The sequence below is a fragment of the Panthera onca genome, chromosome C1, assembly GCF_046562875.1.
Source record: "Panthera onca isolate mPanOnc1 chromosome C1, mPanOnc1 haplotype 2, whole genome shotgun sequence".
In the NCBI taxonomy this organism is placed as follows: domain Eukaryota; kingdom Metazoa; phylum Chordata; class Mammalia; order Carnivora; family Felidae; genus Panthera; species Panthera onca.
In genome coordinates, this window is record NC_138346.1 from 33,312,025 (window position 1) to 33,332,729 (window position 20,705).

General features: G+C 35.1%; 1 protein-coding gene across 1 annotated transcript in view; it reads right to left on the reverse strand.

The window, feature by feature from the left end:
* The window catches only part of FAM117B (family with sequence similarity 117 member B), a 95,080-nt gene that overhangs the window by 16,443 nt on the left and 57,932 nt on the right, over nucleotides 1-20,705 (reverse strand). The window contains exons 3-4 of the mRNA XM_060622985.3: nucleotides 9,760-9,852; nucleotides 8,670-8,783 (exon numbers count right to left, since the gene is read on the reverse strand). Of these exons, the coding sequence (XP_060478968.1) occupies nucleotides 8,670-8,783; nucleotides 9,760-9,852 (207 nt within the window). The remainder of the gene's footprint in view (nucleotides 1-8,669; nucleotides 8,784-9,759; nucleotides 9,853-20,705) is intronic.

A 20,705-nucleotide genomic window follows, 5' to 3' on the forward strand; every position in this document is an offset into this window, starting at 1 on the left:
AAAATGCTGACCTTTTTGGATTTTATAACCATAAATATCTTAAGAACAGAAAGCTTAAGGTTTCTGGCTGTTATGTTGGGAAATGCACATACAGAGAAACCTGCCAGTGTAATAACTAACAGTACATCTGGTTAATGCTTTTCAAGGTAGCAAAGAAGTCATACTCTACACATCCGGTAAGAAGTTTTTCTCAAAAAAAAAAAAGAAGTTTTTCTCAAATATAATCTAAACTGCAGCAAGTATTTATCAACAGTTTAGTCTAATTAAAGCAAAGGAAAGAAAATAAGGAACAGAAAACTGCCACTTCCCTAAGGTCAACACAGCATTTTAGGTAAACGAAGCGAAGGTTCAACTATAATTAAATAAACTAGTTATATGATAATCCACTAAAGTTGTCGGGGATTTTCCTCATTAAACACACATTCCTTACATAAGCTATATTCTAAAATATCTAAAAATTAAAAAAATTATTATACTTAAATTTTCATGCTTCAAATTTCAAGGACTCAAGGAATTTTATGTGCATGTGCATATAATTTATTTTTCCCATATCTATAGAATAGGTTCTGTAACAAAATTTGTTTCTAAATATAAATCAGTCTATGCAAGCGTAAGTGGTTTATCATACTGAGAGGTCATCTTCAGACAGCTCTCAAATATTAAAATTTCTTCACTGTACTAAGGTAAAATCTATCTCTCCTAAGATCTGTCCTTTGGAAATGTCAAAAACAAGGATCTCCTCTATCTTCTCAACTTTTGTTTCTTTTTCTTCAAAGCAGATATTTTTCTATCAATTAAGTGTTTTAAGGAGATGAACCAGCACGTTAAAGTTTTAGTTTTCCATTTTCATTCTTCATATGTCTATGTACATTACCATTTAAAGATCAAACTCTGCCTAAAAACTGAGAGTCTGCCAAGAAAGAAAGACGACCAAGAGGTTTGGCCAATACTGAATCTTCTAAGATGAATCTACATTATAACTTAAATACCTGTTTCAAAGTGTGGGGATAAGACTGTGTACAAGTCAGGAAAGATGGGAAGAATACCCACTGAAGCAGTAGCTGAATAGGGAAAAGAAATACAGAGTTAAATTTTCAAAGGAAAAAAATAGAAAAAGATCTGTTCAGTAACTCAACAGAGACCTCTGAGAGAAATATGTGCCAGAATGTAACAAATATGAGCCTAATATAACAAAAGGGATGGGAAAACTGATGTTTGGAATGGTAAAAAAAAAAAAAAAAAAATTAGAATGAATCAGAAAAAAACCCTTTCCTATCTTAAGAGCTTTTGATTTGGAGCCTCCTCGTGTCCTTGATGCCTCCTGTTCTGTCGACATAAATGTAGTTCTGTCCTCTCATCTGGTATCCATCTCTTAGATCTTTTAAGCTGCAGTTATACTCTCTAATAAAGGACACAGCAGAAGTACCTACTCTTTTGATTTCTAAGTGGTAAAATTTTTAAAAATTTAAGAATACCAATCATGTCCTAGACTGCCATATCAAGATTCTAGTGCAGAGCAGCAATTTTTATTTTTAAAGTGCAATGCCCTTCATTCCTCAGATGAAAATAGGTTTTTTCCTTTCCTTTTTTTTTTTTTTTTAATGTTTATTTTTGAGAGAGAAGGAAAGAGAGAGCAGGAGAGGAGCAGAGAGAGAGGGGGACAAAGTTTCTAAAGTGGGCTCTGTGCTGACAGGAGAGAGTCTAATACAGGGCTTGAACTCAGAAACTGCAAGATCACAAGGTGAGACGAATTTGGACACTTAACTGACTGAGCCTCCTAGGCACCCCAGTTTTTTCCTTTTCTTCTTCACTATCACTTTGCTCTCAAACCCTCATAGGGTGCTACAAAACTATAGTGTTCCCAGCTCATATGAAGAAATAAGAAAATCCTACGGGATGGCTTTCTTGCTTGAGGCTAAAACAAACAGAAAACACCTGCATGATTTTTTAATTCTCACCTCTAAAGTAGTTTATGTGGCTGTGAAGATGCTGGCATCTCCCATTCTCCTGTTACTAACATTTAATTCTAATCCCTAAACAGTTCTGAAATGTGTTGGGTATATTTTGTAATGGGAGTATTTCTTGAAATACTCCTTAAAAATATGACATTATAAGCATCTAAAGGCTTTGTCAATTTTGGAAACCAGGGACATGTGAAAGATTCTAAGAAACTTGCCAGAATTTATTCTTCATAACAAATAATCACCCCCCAAAGAACCACTCAAAAAAGTATGTGAGAATTCTTTTCTAACTATAATAAATCCATTGTAAGCCCAAGGAAAAGACCTTTTGTTAACTAGTGGTTGTAGACTATACTACTATCAGAAGAGCAATACTGTTCCCCTGATTGTTAAGGAATACTAAAGGAATTTCCCTAGAAGTAATCTACATATCATGAAATACAAAGAAAACATTTTAATAACTTGGAAAGTCTATCAAGAGAAAAATCAAAGAGGGACCCCTGGATGATTCAGTTGGTTAAGCATCCAAGTCCTGATTTCGGCTCAGGTCATGATCTCACATGAAGTCCTGAGATCAAGCCCTGTGTTGGACTCCACGCTGAGTGTGGAGCCTGAAGATTCTCTCTTCCTTTGTACCTCCTCCACTTGCACCCTCCCCCCCCACAACCCCAAAAAAAGAGAAAGTTCAAAGATCCCTCCCCTACAATATTCAGATTTCCTAACCAAATAATGGAAAATCTATCGCCAGAAAAGGAAAAATGCAGAAAAAGCTTTAAGCACACACTGGACCCAACTAAATGGCAAATATTTGAGAAATGCTCTATAGAATTGGAAATATTAAAAATGTTCCTGAAGCAGTTGTAATAACATAAATATTTTTCCATGTTAAATAGGAAAAAAAAACAATATAAAAAATAAGATATGGTATGATCTCAAAAAGGAACACAAAGGAAAAAAGAAAATTATCTTCAGAATGAGACTCGATGCTTTTTTTCTATTTAATTTATTTTAATAACACTTTTAAGATATAATTTTTCTTTAAAAAAATATTTATTTATTTACTTTGAGAGAGAAAGGGAAAGAGAGAGGGAGAGAGAGAATCCCAAGCAAGCTCCATGCTGTCAGCACGGAGCCCAACACAGGGCTCAATCTCACAAATCGTTAGATCATGACCTGAGCCTAAATCAAGAGTCGGATGCTTAACCAACTGAGTTACCCAGGTGTCCCTAAAATATTTTTCTATTTGATATTTTTTCATTTCTAAAATTTCTGTGATAAGCATATAAATACTTTTTTAAAATAATCTGCTTCTGGGAAGCTTTTTTAAAAAAAGGTTTCTTTTGAGAGACAGAATGCATGTGTATGTGTTGGGGGGGGAGGGGCAGAGATGGGGAGAGAGAGAATCCCAAGCAGGCTCCAAACTTTCAGCACAGAGCCTGATGCAGGGCTCAGCCTCATGACCCTGAGATCATGACTTGGGCCAAATCAAGAGTTGGATGCTTAAGCACCAAGGCACCCCATATACAAATACTTTTAATGATAAAAACTTGGGCCACCTGGCTGGCTCAGTTAGTAGAGTATGTGACTCTTGACCCTGGGGTTGTGAGTTGGAGCCCCATGTTGGGTACAGAGATTACTTTAAAAAAAAAAAATAAATAAAATAATAATAATAATAATGAAAATAAAATATAGCCCAAAATTTAAAAAGATAACATAAAAGCTTTAAAAATAAGTTTGATATTAAATTGGCAGAAAAGCCTGGTAAAAAACCCAACTGGTTTACTTCTTTTATATTAGATCCTACCTCAAATGACCTAAGATTTACTGAGCAATTATCAAGTGCCAAGAATTGCATTAAGTGTTTTATAATATTCTATCCCATTTAAACTTTAGAACAACACAATAGGTAATATTATAATACAAAGAACCTGATGAACCTCATACAGTTAACAAGTGGCAGAATCATATCTAACCTAGAGTCTGACCTCAGAGCACCTGTACTTATATTCTATACTGTTAGATGACCTCCTGGTTTACTTTTTGGTTTTTACCATCTAATCTGTTATTTCCAGACAATTAAATTTGTATTTTATATATCTGTTTTTAATGTTAGTAGATATTTTTTATAAGAGCTTATTGAAATTCACAATACCTACCACTCACCCAATTAAAGTGTACAACTTTTGTTTTAATGATTACTGAACAGAGTTGTACAACCATTACAATAAATTTTAGAAGCACACTAATTAAAAAAAAAACAAACAAAACCGTCCCTTATTAGAATTCACTCTATTTCCCCCCAACTCTGCCAGCAATTGGCAACCACCAATCTATAATCTGTCTCTACAGGTCTGCCTATTCTGGACATTTTAGTGGAATCATATAATATGTGTCTTTTTGTATTTGGCTTCTTTCACTTAGCATAATGTTTTCAAGGTTCCTCCATACTGTGGCACATATCAGTACTCCCTTTTCATGACTGAATAATATTCCATTGTATGGATATACTACATGTTATTTATCCATTCATTGGCTGATGAACATCTGGGTTGTTTCCAAATTTTGTGAACCATGTTGCTATGAACATGTATTTGTGTACAAGTTTTTATGTGAACATATGTTTTCAATTCTCTCAGATACATACTTTGGAGAGAAAGAGCAGAGTCATATGGCAACCCTAATGTTTAGCCTTTTGAGAAACTGCCAGACTATTTTCCAAAGTGGCTGCACTTTACATTCCTATCAGCAAAAGATAGGCAAGCGTTCTAATGTGTCCACATCCTAACACTTAGCTACCTTTTCTTTTTCAGCCATCCTTATGAGTATAAAGTAGTACCTCATTGGAATTTTTTACTGCATTTCCCTATGGTCGGGAATGATGGTTAGCATCTTGTTCACGTGCATAGTGGCTATTTGTATATCTCCTTTGGAGAACTCTCTATTAAGATCCTTTGCCCATTAAAAAATAATTTTTTTTTAATCTTTATTTTTGAGAGAGAGACACAGTGTGAGCAAGGGAGGAGCAGAGAGAGAGAGGGGGAGACACAGAATCTGAAGCAGGCTCCAGGCTCCAAGCTGTGAGTACAGAGCCTGACATGGGGCTTGAACCCACGAACCACAAGATCATGACCTGAGCTGAAGTCAGATGCTTAACGGACTGAGCCACCCAGGCGCCCTGATCCTTTCCCATTGGGTTATCTTTTTATTACTGAGCCACAAGAGTTCTTTATAGATTCCAGATGCAAGTGCTTTATCAAATAATGTGACTTGTAAGTACCTTCTATTTTGTTGGTTGTATTTTCACTTTTTTGGTGGTGTCCTTTAAAGCACAAAAGTTTTTAATTTTTATAAAATCCAATTTACCTACTTTTTTTCTTTTGTTGCTTGTGCTTTTGGTGTCATATCTAACAAACCATTGCCTAATCTAACCCTACATTTATGCCTATGTTCTCATCTAAGAGCTTTTAGTTTTAACTCTTCCATTTAGGCCTTTGATCCATTTTAAATCACTTTTGTACATGGGTGTGAGGTTAATGGATATATATATTTTTTTTAATGTTTGTTTTAGAGAGAGAGAGAGAGAGAGAGAGAGAGAGAGAGAGAGAGAGACAGAGCACGAACAGGGAAGGGGCGGAGAGAGACCGAGACATAGGCTCCAGGTTCCAAACTGTCAGCATACAGCCTGACTCAGGGCTTGAATTCATGAACTGTGAGATCATGACCTGAGCTGAAGTCAGGCGCTTAACCCACTGAGCCACCGCTCCTTGAAGGATATATTTTTAAAAGTCATGTTTTAAAGGCTAGAATTGGCATTACCCTTTTACTCCTATCTCTCCATTGTTACCATCTCATTCAATCATCAGCTAACATAGTTTAAAAAATTCAGACTCTGAAGTCAAATTGCCTGGGGGTTAGAATACTAGCTCTAACCTAGATTCATATGACCTAGGACAAAAAAACTAAATTCTCTGGGCCTCAATAGCAATAAGCCTTACCTCAAAGATGAGGATTAAGTGCTAGTAATACACACAAAAGCTAAATAAAGTGTTTGCCATATAGTAAGCACTTAATAGACTTCAATTATTATTACTTTGTAAATATCATTCAGGTTTGGCCATTTTCTCCAACTCCATAGCTCCTATCTTATTTTAGACCACTGTCATTTCTTACCTGGATTACAAACCCTATTCTTAAATGGTTTTCCTGCCTCTAATCTTGTCCTCTTCCAAATTCATTCTCTACTCTAAACTCATAATGACCACTCTAAAACCAATCCCCCGTGTTAAAAAAAATAGTTCTGGGGTGCCTCTAGGACAAAGTCCAAACTTCTTAACAACTGAGACATGAAGACTTTCAAATCTGGCTGCTATTTAACTCTCTAGCCTAACCTCTTACTATTACTCCTACCTGGAGCCACGATTTCTTCCACCTCTAGAAGAATGACTAAATCAGCTTTCAGGTATCCACCTAGATACCACATTCTCTGAGAGGCCTTTATAGATGGCTCCAGAACCAACCCAAGGATAAATACCCCTTCTATAACAGTGTAAAACTCTGCCGAACACTATCAATACATTCATCACACTGTATAATAATTGTTTACTTATATCTATCTGAGACTTGGTGGGGTGCAAGCCCCAATATTTCATTTATCATTGTATCCCCTAATGAGTACTACAGTATGAGCCATAGGATAGATATTGTGCAGACAGAACAACGACCTCAAAAGTACACAATCTCTAAGTGGTACTTTTCTCCACTAGAGAGAGAACCTACTAAAACTAAGCCATACCCCTAACTTAGTATTTTCATGCTAATAGTATGAAAGTTTCAATTAAACACGAATACCACTGTTGTAGTTATCATGATGCATGTGTTTGATCTCTGGTTGGCTATTAACAACAACAACAAAAAAAGTCAAGTTGTCAAGATGTTTGGTGTGCCAAGTGTACAAAACTCAAATTACATAAATTTATTTTTCAAGTTACCCTATTTTCTAGTCCTTATCTTCTCTGAAAAGAGAGGTTTTCAAGTTAAACATGAACTTTGTGCAAGCTCCAATAATATTAAGCAAATTCAACTTACAAGGGGGGAAAAAAAGAAAATTCTGGATAATTTACTACCTTAATTGCTGATTTTAATGCAACTTTAAAAAAGTCACTTCACAGGCACCTGGTGACTCAGTCAGCTAAGAATCTAACTTTTGATTTTAGTTCACGTCATGATCTCACAGTTTGTGGGATCGAGTCCTACGTCGGGCTCTTCGCTAACAGCATGGAACCTGCTTGGGATTCTCACTCTCCCTCTTCTCCACATGCACTCTCTTTCTCTCTCTGTCAAAATAAATAATTTTTTTAAATCACTTCAAAAACTGATAAACTCCTAAAATCTATCACTTAATTCAATAAATTTCAACCTTAATCCTTATTCTACTTAGGAATAAAAATATGACTGGAAATAAAAAGTGGCTTTATCTCTTAGAAATACATTACAAATTATTAATGGATAAATCAGAGGGAGTAAAAGGTTGGCAAATTCACCTGTAAAGCCACCTATAAATTCACCTATGAAGCTTCACTTTTGAGAGTGAAGGAGTGTGGTTTTTAATTAGTATTCCAACTTTGACAGTTATCAGTCTATTCAAATTTTTCATTTCTTATTTTGTCAATTTTACATTTTCTATTTCTCCAGACATAAATCCAGTTTGGTTACGTTTTTAAATGTATTAGTTTATATTCATATTTTATAATTAAAATACCTTATACATGGAAAAGAGCAATTAGAAACTACAACCAAACTATAAATTTGTGAAATTAAATTTGACCCATGTATTAACATTTAAGGGCAAAATTAATTTGAAAAAATATATACCTCTATTTATACTTTCTAAATTTTTTTTAACGTTTATTCATCTTTGAGAGACAGAGACAGAGCAAGGGAAAGGGGCAGAGAGAGGGAGACACAGAATCCGAAGCAGGCTCCAGGCTCTGAACTGTCAGCACAGAGCCCAACACAGGGCTCGAACTCACAAACTACAAGATCATGACCTGAGCCGAAGTCGGACGCTCAACCTACTGAGCCACCCAGGCGCCCCTCTACTTATACTTTCTCTTGAAAAAATCCACATATACTTGGCAGTCATCAGAAGCTATCAACCTATAAAAAGGGTTGGCAAACTTTTTCTTGCTCTTTTTGCCAAGGGACCCAATCCAATTTTAATTCAGTTTAAGAGAAATGTTTCCTGGGTGAGCCACCGAAAGCAGTTCATAGAGTTCTATAAAGGAATCAAAGCAATTAAAGGTTTTCCCCTACTGAAAGACTTTATGAGATGTATCATCGTTATCTTCAATCTTTAGATGAAGAAACTGAAACTCAGAACAGACTACTCATCCAGGGTCTGGTTCTATAGCCAATGCTTACCTCTCTATTATTTGGCCTCAATATACTGAATTGATAAAGACAAAATTATGGTAAATCAAAATATGTAAGTAGCTAGGTCTCCTAAAAGTCAAATCACAGATCACTAAAGGAAAATATCATTTTGTCAACTTAGTATCTTGAATTTTTTATGGAAGCTAATTCAGTATTTAATCACGGTTTCAAATATGCTTTTGGACATTTTTATCCTAATCAGTTACCTATAAAATAACATATCACCAGGAAAACAACAAATCCCTTATTTAGATTGTGTGGTATTTGGGCTCCTACCTGACACTGGTTAATAGCTGCATGGTTGCCATGGAATGGAGACTGTCTTTCTTTATCTCGATGATGTCGACTGCTGTGTTTACTTCTCTGCAATTGTTGGCGTAATTTTGCAATCTGAAAAGGGGAAAAATAAGAGTATCAGAGTTTTCCAAGATACACAAAATATATCCTTGCTTAGTAAGAACCAGTACAATTCAGCCTTAATAGATCTTTTGACCTTTAAAACCCTATCACAAAATCTGACTACACAAAATTTATATATATACACACATCCACATACACAAGTGTGCACTTATGTGTATCTCTCTTTTAGAGAGAAACAAAATTACATTCCAACACTGTTCAGAGCCTTCAAGCTTCCCAAATACTAAACCAATGAAGCTTTCAGCACTTAGAATAAATGAATTACATTATAGCTTTCACAAAGAATTTTAATGAAAATTATTCTCATTGTCCTAACAATGAGCCATATTTTATTTAGATTTAGATTTCTTTAAACGCCTAACCTTCAACAGCTCCAAAAATCAAACAGTATTTAAAAATCAATTCAAGCCATGAAATGTATAACAGATACAATCTTTAAATAACAAACATAATTTCAATCAATATCCCATATTATTCCCTGACTGAATATTTCTGTTGTATGTAAAGTGCAAATGTCGTAAGTGTAGGCACAGAAAATGGTAATCAGCATAGGACCATAACCAATTTGGTTTACTGGATTAATCAATTTCAGAAACACTACCATTAAATACAGAAATAATAAATGTGAATTTGTTGTATCACTATAATTTTATAAATCTGACACTTAGATTAACAGGTATGGACTCTCATTTAATAAGAAAAAAGACAAAGAAAAACAGATAATCTGTAAGTAATGTGTATATTTCCCCCATTCAAATCTCTATCCAATCAATGTAAGAACTGTTTTGTTATTTCTCAAGTAAACAAAACCAAAAACAAACAAACAAACACCCACACAAAACAAAACAATGCAAACAGACAAATCCTTGTTGCCCACAACTTCAAGGAACTACCCAGGGAAGAAATCAAACTTCCACACCCACTTCCTTGGGACCATTTTCCTGACCTCTTTAAGTTGATCTGTACTGCCCCATGATGCTGAACGCTTGTGAGACCCTTTCTTCTTTTCAGCATATTCTTCGGCCCATGCACTCTCTGTCTATAATGGGAAAAAGAAGGAAGGGGTATATTAACCATTTAACGATAATGTACACCACATCTGCAACAAAATGGATGGATCTTCAGGACATTATGCACAATCAATTAAGTCAGGTGAAGAAAGACAAATACTGAATGACCTCACATGTGAAATCTAAACCACACACTCAGAGAAAAAGAGATGAGATTTACGGTTATCAGAGACAGTAGGAGTTGGGGGAGGCACCTGAAGGGGAACTGGATGAAGGTGGTATAAAGGTACAAACTTCCAGCTATAAGATTAAGTACTGTGGAGGTAATATATAACATGATGGCTATAGTTAATACTGCTGTGTGGTATATTTGAAAATTGCTAAAAGAGTAGATCCTTTTAAAAGTTCTCAGCGCAAGGAAAAAAAATTTGAATTATATGAGGTAATGGATATTAACTAAACTTACTTGGTAATCATTTCATAATATAAGAATTTCAAGTCATTATACTGTACAAAAACTTATACAGTATTGTGTATGTCAATTATATCTCAATAAACCTGAAAAATAATTTCATTTCTTAAAAAAGTATATATTTTTCTATTGTACAATGCATTCCCATTATAGAAAAATTAAGTACTAGAAATATTTAAAATAACACAATGACCCAAAATTCCTCTAGCACCAGTTGCTTTAATTATCATATTTTAGTTTATTTCCTTCATTTCTATTATTAACAAAAACTTAATTATTTTTACATAATGGTAAATATAGCATTTATTGAACAAATGCATACTAATAATAGCTAACATTCCTGTGATCTTATTATACGCTAGGCACTTTGCTTTATGAAAGCATAGTGAAAGGTCTTCATAGTATCATCTGATTTAATACATACAAAAGTTCTACAAGTTCTGCAGACAAGGAAGCTTGGTAAATAGCCTAATGTCTCACAGCTAAGAAGTGGCAAAGCTAAGATATAAGCTAAGACTCTGGAGTTCATAATCTTAACCTCTATGTCTAGTCTTGCTTTAAATATCTGCAAAATTGGGGCGCCTGGCTGGCTCAGCTGGTTAAGCATCCAACATCCGCTCAGGTCATGATCTCGCGGTTTGTGATTTCAAGGCTCATGTCAGGCTCTGTGCTGACAGCTCAGAGTCTGGAGCCTGCTTCGGATTCTGAGTCTCTCTCTCTCTGTTCTGTTCCTGCCCCACTCATGCTCTATCTCTCAATAAACTTTAAAAATTTTTTTAAAAACCTTTAAAATAAAATAAATATCTGCAAACAGGGGCACCTGGGTAGCTCAGTTGGTTAAGCAACGACTCTTGGTTTCAACTCAGGTCATGATTTAGTACCACATTGGGCTCTCCGCCCCTGCCTCTCTGTCCCTCCCCTGCTCACTCTCTTTCAAAATAAATAAATAAATAAACTTAAAAACATTTAAAAATCTGCAAAGTGTAGCCTCAAAAATGTTAAATCCTTAGTGGTTATACAAAATCCAGAATTTAAAAATCAGAAAAAAAAATACAAATGAGTTCTCAGTACATAAAAATATGCACAATCTCTTCATCTAAACAGAACAACAAGGAATGACTTTGAATGACACACTGGACCAAGTGGACTCAACAGATATATTTGGAACATTTCATCCTAAAGCAGCAGAATATAAATTCTTCTCCAGTGTACATGGAATGTTCTCCAGAATAGATCACATACTGGGACACAAATTAGCCCTCAACAAGTACAAAAAGATCAAGATCATACCGTGCATATTTTCAGACCACAATACTGTAAAACTGAAATCAACCACAAGAAAAAATTTGAAAAGATAACAAATACTTGGAGACTGAGGAACATCCTACTAAAGAATGAATGGGCTAACCAAGAAGCTAAAGAGGAAATAAAAAGGTCATGGAAGCCAGACAAAATGATAATACCACAACCAAAAACATCTGAGACACAGGAAAGGCAGTCATAAGAGGGAAGTATATAGCAATCCAGGCCTTCCTAAAGAAGGAAGAAAGGTCTCAGATACACAACCTAACCTTACACCTTAAAGAGCTGGAAAAAAAACAGCAAATAAAACACAAAACCAGCAGAAGACAGGATAATAAGGATTAGAGCGGAAATTAATGCTATTGAAACCAAAAAAACAGATCAATGAAACCAGAAGCTGGTTCTTTGAAAGAATCAACCAAATTGATAAACATTAGCCAGTTTGATCAAAAATAAAAAGGAAAGGACCCAAATAAATAAAATCAAGAATGAAAGAGGAGAGATCACAACCAACACAGCAGAAATAAAAACAATAATAAGAGAATACTATGAGCAATTATATGCCAATAAAATGGGCAATCTGGAAGAAATAGACAAATTCCAGAAACATTCCTACCAAACTGAAACAGAAAGAAATAGGAAATTTGAACAGACCCATAACCAGTAAAAAAAAAAAAAAAAAAAAAAAAAAAATTGAATTAGTAATCAAAATCTCCCAAAAAACAAGAATCCAGAGCCAGATGGCTTTCCAGGGGAATTCTACCAACCATTTAAGGAAGAGTTAACACCTACTCTCTTGAAGGTGTTCTGAAAATAGAAATGGAAGGAAAACTTCCAAACTCTTTCTATGAAGCCAGCATTACCTTGATTCCAAAAGCAGACAGAGACCCCACTAAAAAGGAGAACTACAGACCAATTTCCCTGATGAACATGGATGCAAAAATCCTCAACAACATATTACCCAACCGGATCCAACAATATATTAAAAAAAATTATTCACCACGACCAAGTGGGATTTTATACCTGGGATGCAGGGTTGCTTCAATATCTGCCAAACAATCAATGTGATTCATCACATCAATAAAAGAAAGGACAAGAACCATATGATCCTCCCAATAGATGCAGAGAAAGCATTTGACAAAATACAGCATCCTTTCTTGATAAAAACCCTCAAGAAAGGAGGGATAGAAGGAGCATACCTCGAGATCATAAAAGCCATGTATGAACGACCCAATGCTAATATCATCCTCAGTGAGGAAAAACTGAGAGCTTTCCCCCTAAGGTCAGGAACAAGACAGGGATGGCCACTCTCGCCACTGTTATTCAACATAGTATTGGAAGTCTTAGCCTCTGCAATCAGACAACACAAAGAAATAAAAGGCATCCACACTGGCCAGGAGGAGGTCAAACTTTCACTCTTCACAGATGACATGACACTCTATATGGAAAACCCAAAATATTCCACCAAAAAACTGCTAGAACTGATCCATGAATTCAGCAAAGTGGCAGGATATAAACTCAATGCACAGAAATCGGTTGCATTCCTATACACCAACAATGAAGCAACAGAAAGAGAAATCAAGGAATCGATCCCATTTACAATTGCACCAAAAGCCATAAAATACCTAGGAATAAATCTAACCAAAGAGGTGAAAACTCTATACACTGAAAACTATAGAAAGCTTATGAAAGAAATTGAAGAAGACACAAAAAAATGGAAAAAGATTCCATGCTCCTGGATAGGAAGAACAAATATTGTAAAAATGTCGATACTACCCAAAGCAATCTACATATTCAATGCAATCCCTATCAAAATAACACCAGCATTCTTCACAGAGCTAGAAGAAATAATCCTAAAATTTGTATGGAACCAGAAAAGACCCTGAATAGCCAAAGCAATCTTGAAAAAGAAAACCAAAGCAGGAGGCATCACAGTCCCGGACTTCAAGCTATACTACAAAGCTGTAATCATCAAGACAGTATGGTACTGGCACAAGAACAGACACTCAGATCACTGGAACAGAATAGAGAACCCAGAAACAGACCCACAAACATATGGGCAACCAATCTCTGACAAAGCAGGAAAGAATATCCAATGGAATAAAGACAGTCTCTTCAGCAAATGGCGCTGGGAAAACTGGACAGCGACATGCAGAAGAATGAACCTGGACCACTTTCTTACACCATACACAAAAATAAACTCAAAATGGATGAAAGACCTAAATGTAAGACAGGAAGCCATCAAAATCCTCGAGGAGAAAGCAGGCAAAAACCTCTTTCATCTTGGCCACAGCAACTTCTTAATCAACACATCTCCAGAGGCAAGGGAAACCAAAGCAAAAATGAACTATTGGGACCTCATCAAAATAAAAAGCTTCTACACAGCAAAGGAAACAATCAGCAAAACTAAAAGGCAATGGACAGAATGGGAGAAGATATTTGCAAACAACATATCAGATAAAGGGTGAGTATCCAAAATCTATAAAGAACTTATCAAATTCAACACCTAAAAACTAAATAATCCACAGAAGAAATAGGCAAAAGACATGAATAGACACTCTCTAAAGAAGATATCTAGATGGCCAATTGACACAGGAAAACATGCTCAACATCACTCCTCATCAGGGAAATACAAATCAAAACCACAATGAGATACCACCTTACACCTGTCAGAATGGCTAACATTAACAACTCAGGCAACAACAGATGTTGGTGAGGATGCGGAGAAAGAGGATCTCTTTTGCACTGCTGGTGGCAATGCAAATGGTGCAGCCACTCTGGAAAACAGTATGGAGGTTCCTTAAAAAATTAAAAATAGAACTACCCTACGACCCAGCAACTGCACTACTAGGCATTTATCCAAGGGATACAGGTATTTTGTTTCGAAGGGACACACGCACCCCCATGTTTATAGCAGCACTATCAACAATAGCCAAAGTATGGAAAGAACCCAAAAATCCATCAGTAGATGAACGGATAAAGAAGATGTGATATATATATATATATATATATATATATATATATACACACACACACACACACACACACACACGTGTGTGTGTATATATGTATACGTATATGTACATATATATACACACATACATACATACAATGGAGTATTACTCGGCAATCAAAAAGAATGAAATCTTGCTATTGCAACTACGTGGATGGAACTAGAGGGTATTATGCTAAGCAAAATTAGTCAGAGAAAGACAAATATCGTATGACTTCACTCATATGAGGACTTAAGAGACAAAACAGATGAACATAAGGGAAGGGAAGCAAAAATAATATAAAAACAAGGAGGGGGACAATAACATAAGAGACTCTTAAATATGGAGAACAGAGATACCGGAGGGGTTTTGGGAGGGGGAATGGGCTAAATGGGTAAGGGGCATTAAGGAATCTACTCCTGAAATCACTGTTGCACTATATGCTAACTAACTTGGATGTAAATTAAAAAAAATAAAAAAATTTAAAAAAATATGCTCAGTCTCACCCATAATAAGAGAAAAGCAAATTAAAACCACAAACTGGGTGATTTTATTTCATACTCTCCTACACTGCTGGTAGAAGTGTAAATTAGTACAGCCTTTATGGAAGGAGACTCAGCAATTGCTGTCAAAGTTACAAATGCACATACCCTTTATCTCACCCTTCTTTTGGTTATTTATCATGCAGATGTACAAAATGTTTATCTTTATGCACAAAATGATACAGCATATTATTCCCTGTAGCACTGTTTTTACAATATTAGAACAATGTAAATAGAGGATCTGTTAAATAAATTATGGTATATCTTTACAACAAAATACTTATTCAGCCATTAAAAATGAATAAGGAAGTTCACAATAATCTCTATGAGATATTAAGTGAAAAACTCAAGGCTGAGTATAGTATGTATAGCAACTACTTTTATAGAGGACCAGTATAAAGAACATACATATATATAAAGTATCTCTACAAGAATATACATTGTAACAAAAGAAACATCAGTGGCTTCCTCATGGAAAGAAGATCCTTCCTTCACTGTATTATACTTACGTACTTCTTGATTTTTCTACTATAAGAATGAATGTACAGCCTGTTCAAAACAATACTTCTCTCTGTATAAGGTGTGGGGGGTGACTTTTAAAGGGGGAATTTTTTGAGAAATGTATTTTTATTTTTTAATGTTTAAAATTTTTTACTTAAATTCTAATTAGTTTAACATACAGTGCAATATTGATTTCAGGAACTGAATTCCGTGATTCATCACTTACACACAATACCCAGTGCTTAATCATACATAATAAGTGCCCTCCTTAATACCCATCACCCATTTAGCCAACCCTCTACCCACTTCCCTCCAACAAGCCTGTTTGTTCTCTATCATTAAGAGTCTTTTATGGTTTGTTTCCGTCATTCTTTTTTTTTTTCTCGTTTTTTTTTTTTACCCCTTTCCATACATCCGTTTTGTTTCTTAAATCACACATGAGTGAAATCATATGGTATTTGTCTTTCCCTGCCTTATTTTGCCTAGTATAATACATTCTAGCTCCATCCACGTCACTGCAAATGGCAAGATTTCATTCTTTTTGATGGCTGAGTAACATTACACTGTATGTGTGCATATATATGTATATATATGTATATATATAATATGCATCACATCTTTATCCATTCATCAGTCAATGGACATTTGGGCTCTCTTCATGGTTTGACTATTGTTGATAGTATTGCTATAAACATCAAGATGCATGTACCCCTTCAAATATGTATTTTTGTATCCTCTGGATAGATACCTAGTAGTACAATTGCTGGATCGTAGAGTAGTTCTATTTTTAACTTTTTGAGGAAACTCCATACTGTTTTCCAGAGTGGCTGCATTTCTACCAACAAAAAGGTTCCCCTTGCTCCACATCCTTGCCAACACCTGTTGTTTCTTGTGTTAGTGTTAGCCATTCTGACTGGTGTGAAGTGGTATCTCATTGTGGTTTTGACTTGTATTTTGCTGATGATGACTGATGTTGACCATCTTTTCATATGTCTGTTGGCCATCTGGATGTCTTCTTTGGAAAAGTGTCTATTCATGTCTTCTGCCCATTTCCTCACTGGATTATTTGTTTTTTGGGTGTTGAGTTTTATTAGTTCTTTATAGATTTTGGATACTAACCCTTTATCACATATGCCATTTGCAAATATCACTTCCCATTCTGTAGGCTGCATTTTAGTTTTGTTGATTACTTCCTTGCTGTGCAGAAGCTTATCTTTATGAGGTCCCAATAGTTCATTTTTGCTTTCATTTCCCTTGCCTCCGGAGACATGTCTAGTAAGAAGTTGCTATGGCCAAAGAGGTTGCTGCCTGTGTTCTCCTCAAGGATTTTGATGGTTTCCTGTCTCACAATTAGGTCTTTCATCCATTGTGAATTTATTTTGGAGTATGTATAAGAAATTGATCCAGTTTCATTCTTCTGCATGTTGCTGTCTAGTTTTCCCAACACCATTTGTTGAATAGACGGTCTTTTTTCCACCAGATATTTTTTCCTGCTTTGTTGAAGATTAGTTGATCATATGGTTGTGGGTCCATTTCTAGGTTCTCTATTCTGTTCCACTGATCTATGTGTGTTTTTGTGCCAGTACCATGCTGTCTTAATGACCAGAGCTCTGTAATATAGCTTGAAATCTAGAATTGCGCCACCTCCAGTTTTGTTTTCCTTTTCAGGACTGCTTTGGCCATTAGGGGACTTTTGTGAAAATCCTCTGTGAAAAATTCTAGTGGTATTTTGATAGGGACTGCATTAAATGTGTAGATTGCTTTGGGTAGTATAGACATTTTCACAATGTTTGTTCTTCCTATCCCAGAGCATAGAGTGCTCTTCCATTTCTTTGTGTCCTCTTTAATTTATTTCATAAGTGTTCTATAGTTTTCAGAGTTTTACATGTTTGGTTAGATTTATTCCTAGATATCTTATTGTTTTTGGTGCAATTACAAATGGGATTGACTCCTTGATTTCTTTTTCTCCTACTTCATTATTGGTGTACAGAAATGCAACAGATTTCTGTACATAGATTTTATATCCTGCAACTTTGCTCAATTCATGTATTAGTCCTAGAAATTTTTGGTGGAGCCTTTCAGGTTTTCTACATAGAGTCTCATGTTGTCTGCAGATAGAAGTCTGACTTCTCCCTTTCCTATTTAGATGCCTTTTGTTTCTCTCTGATGTCTGATTGCTGATGCTAAGATTTCCAGTACTATGATAAGTAGTAATGGTGAGAGCAGACATTCTTATCTTATTCCTGACCATAGGGGAAAGCCTCTCAGTTTTTCCCTAATGAGGATGATATTAGCTGTGGGCCTTTCATATAAAGCCTTTATGGGATCTTTCCCTACTTAAGGGGGAATCTTTCTATATGGATAGAGTGATGTCCTTAAATAAAAAACAAGGTTGAAGGATATATATACATCACATATATACAGTATTCCTGCCAAAAAATGTAGTAAGTTGAATTTAATTGTGAAGAAACAGAGACTTATGTTGAGAATATTCAACAAATATACTGGTTGCACTCTTAAAAAATATATCTATGTCATGAAAGACCAAGAAAAGCTAAGGAATGGTTTCAGAATAAAGAATACCAAATAAGCATAACATCTAAATGCCAAGTGTGTTTCTTGACTAGATCCTGGCTTACATGAGAAATTACTACAGAGAACAATGAGAAAACTTAAAAAATTTGACTAGGTACAACATATTAAATAATAGCATGGTATCAATCAATGTTAAATCTCCTGAATTTGGTAAGTACTTTGGTAATTTTTGTAAGTCCTTGTTCATATATACATGTTGAACTATTTGAAGAATCAGAATGTCTTCAACTTACTAACAATTAGCAAATAGTAACAATAATAACAGCAATTAAATACACACAAAAAATAAAAACATATATTAAAATGTTCATATATAAATGTTTATATTTGGTGAATATAAGTGAGGAATCTACTGGTGTTCAATCTACTATTCTTGCAACTTTTCTATAAATGAGACTTTCAAAATACAACTTTTTTTTTTAATTAGGGAAGTCTAAATATAATAAGTGTGAGATTTAACTCAAGGAAAAACAAAAGAATATAAAAGCTTCCTATAGACTTGTTAAGAACAAATTAAAATGAGAACAAGAGTATTAAGACAAATAAAAGTAAACATGAAGAGCAACAGCTTTGCTAATTTCAGTTGTAAGATGGTCAAACAAGAAAAATTACTTAGCAAAAATCACTGATTTTACTTAAACTCCTAACTCAAAAGATAATTGTTCTCTTTGTTCCACTAAGAAGCTGTGCCTTTAAGACACTCTAGATATTAATAAAAAGTAAAATTGAGTTTTAATTAAGTACATTTCAATTTTTGTTCAGCCTTGCACTGTATACCACAAAACTATTAAGCATCTACTACTAACATGTCAGACACTGGACTAGGTACTGAGGTTAGAGAGGAAACACAGTTCTTATTTTCAAGAAGTTTTTTCTAGGAGAGAAAGGATAAATATCCAATTATGTTACAATAAATAGCCACATGTGATGATAGAAGTTCCCTCTAAGAAAGGCATCTAAACCAGAACTAGAAGGACAGGGAAGCAGGTAGGCAAGATTTTATGAAACTGGGGGAGGCTTCAGAGTATAAGTTATCTAAGCAAATGGTGGGAAAGCATTCCATACAAAATAGAAACCCTGGGAAGCATCGGTGAACAGAGTACACAGGGCACTGCAAGTCCATTACTGAGAGCTGGAGTGTATTTTCTAAATTATTTTTAACAGGTAAAAAGAAAAATATCAATTACACAGTCAAGAAACTGTGTTTGTTTTAAAGGATTCCATGATGTAATCCTACTTTGTTACAGCCCAGCCTATTTAAAAAACAATGTATAGAGTCACTGGCCTAGAGAAATCTGATCTAACATGTGAAAAAAAAACAAAAAACAAAAAACAAAAAACAGGAACACCAGTCAAGTGGTGAAGCATCTGGAAATTAAAAAAAAAAATTAATGTTTATTTATTTTTTGAGAGAGAGAGAGAGAGAGAGAGAGACAGAAAGAGACAGAGCACGAGCAGGGAAGGGGCAGAGAGGGAGACACAGAATCTGAAGCAGGCTCCAGGCTCTAAGTTGTCAGCACAGATCCTGTCACAGAGCTCAAACTCACAACTGTGAGATCATGACCTGAGCCGAAGTCAGACACTTAACCAATGCCACCCAGGCACCCCATGGAAATTTAGATTACTTCAGAATCCTAGGCTTAACCAAGAAAGTCAAAGCTACTGGGAAGCAACTACAGAGCTTATACAGAGGTTATTATATTAGGTCTTAAAAAAAAAAAAAAAGATTTTTAACACTTTTCTTCTCTCTTAATATTACAATCCAATTTTAACCAATGGACCAAGGTTTTATACAAAAGAGCAAGTTACTCAAAAAGTATTTTTTTTAAAAAAGCTAATCTACCTCTTTAGTACTTTCATTTCTAACACTAGACTTATAAATGGCTACCTTCAGTAATTCTACATTATTGAAGTCTCTAATTTACAAAGTATATAATTTTATTAGGTTTTAATAACAGGCCATCTTATAGTTTCTGAATTTGGACTACAATTTCACGCCAGTGCAAAAATTGAAAAAGAAAACAAGCTCTTAATCAAAATAAACCCCTGAAGGGGGAAAAATAGCCTCTGAAATGTAGGAGTTCTGAGAGAAAATAACTTAAGATTTTTAAAAGGAAAAGATGACTGGTTTATGTAATAAAGTAAACCAGACACCAATCACATGAGTCACAAATTCACACATTCACATGTCCCCTGTGAAGAAGCGTAGGTGGTTAGGAAAGTTGGGAAGAGATTACCTTTTGAGTCAAAAGAATGTCAAAGAATCCAGCCATACACACAGGCTTCATTTCATTCCCACAAACTGGTATAGTCAGAAAATTCAAAAGGCACCCCTTGCAAATTAGGTGAATTAAATTAAATTAATGGAATTACAACATAGATAATGCTAGAAATACAAATTGGTCTAAGTTTGGAGGGCAAGCTGGTAAATGGTGTTTTTAAAAGAATCATTAAAAGAACATGGGAGGAGGGGGGCC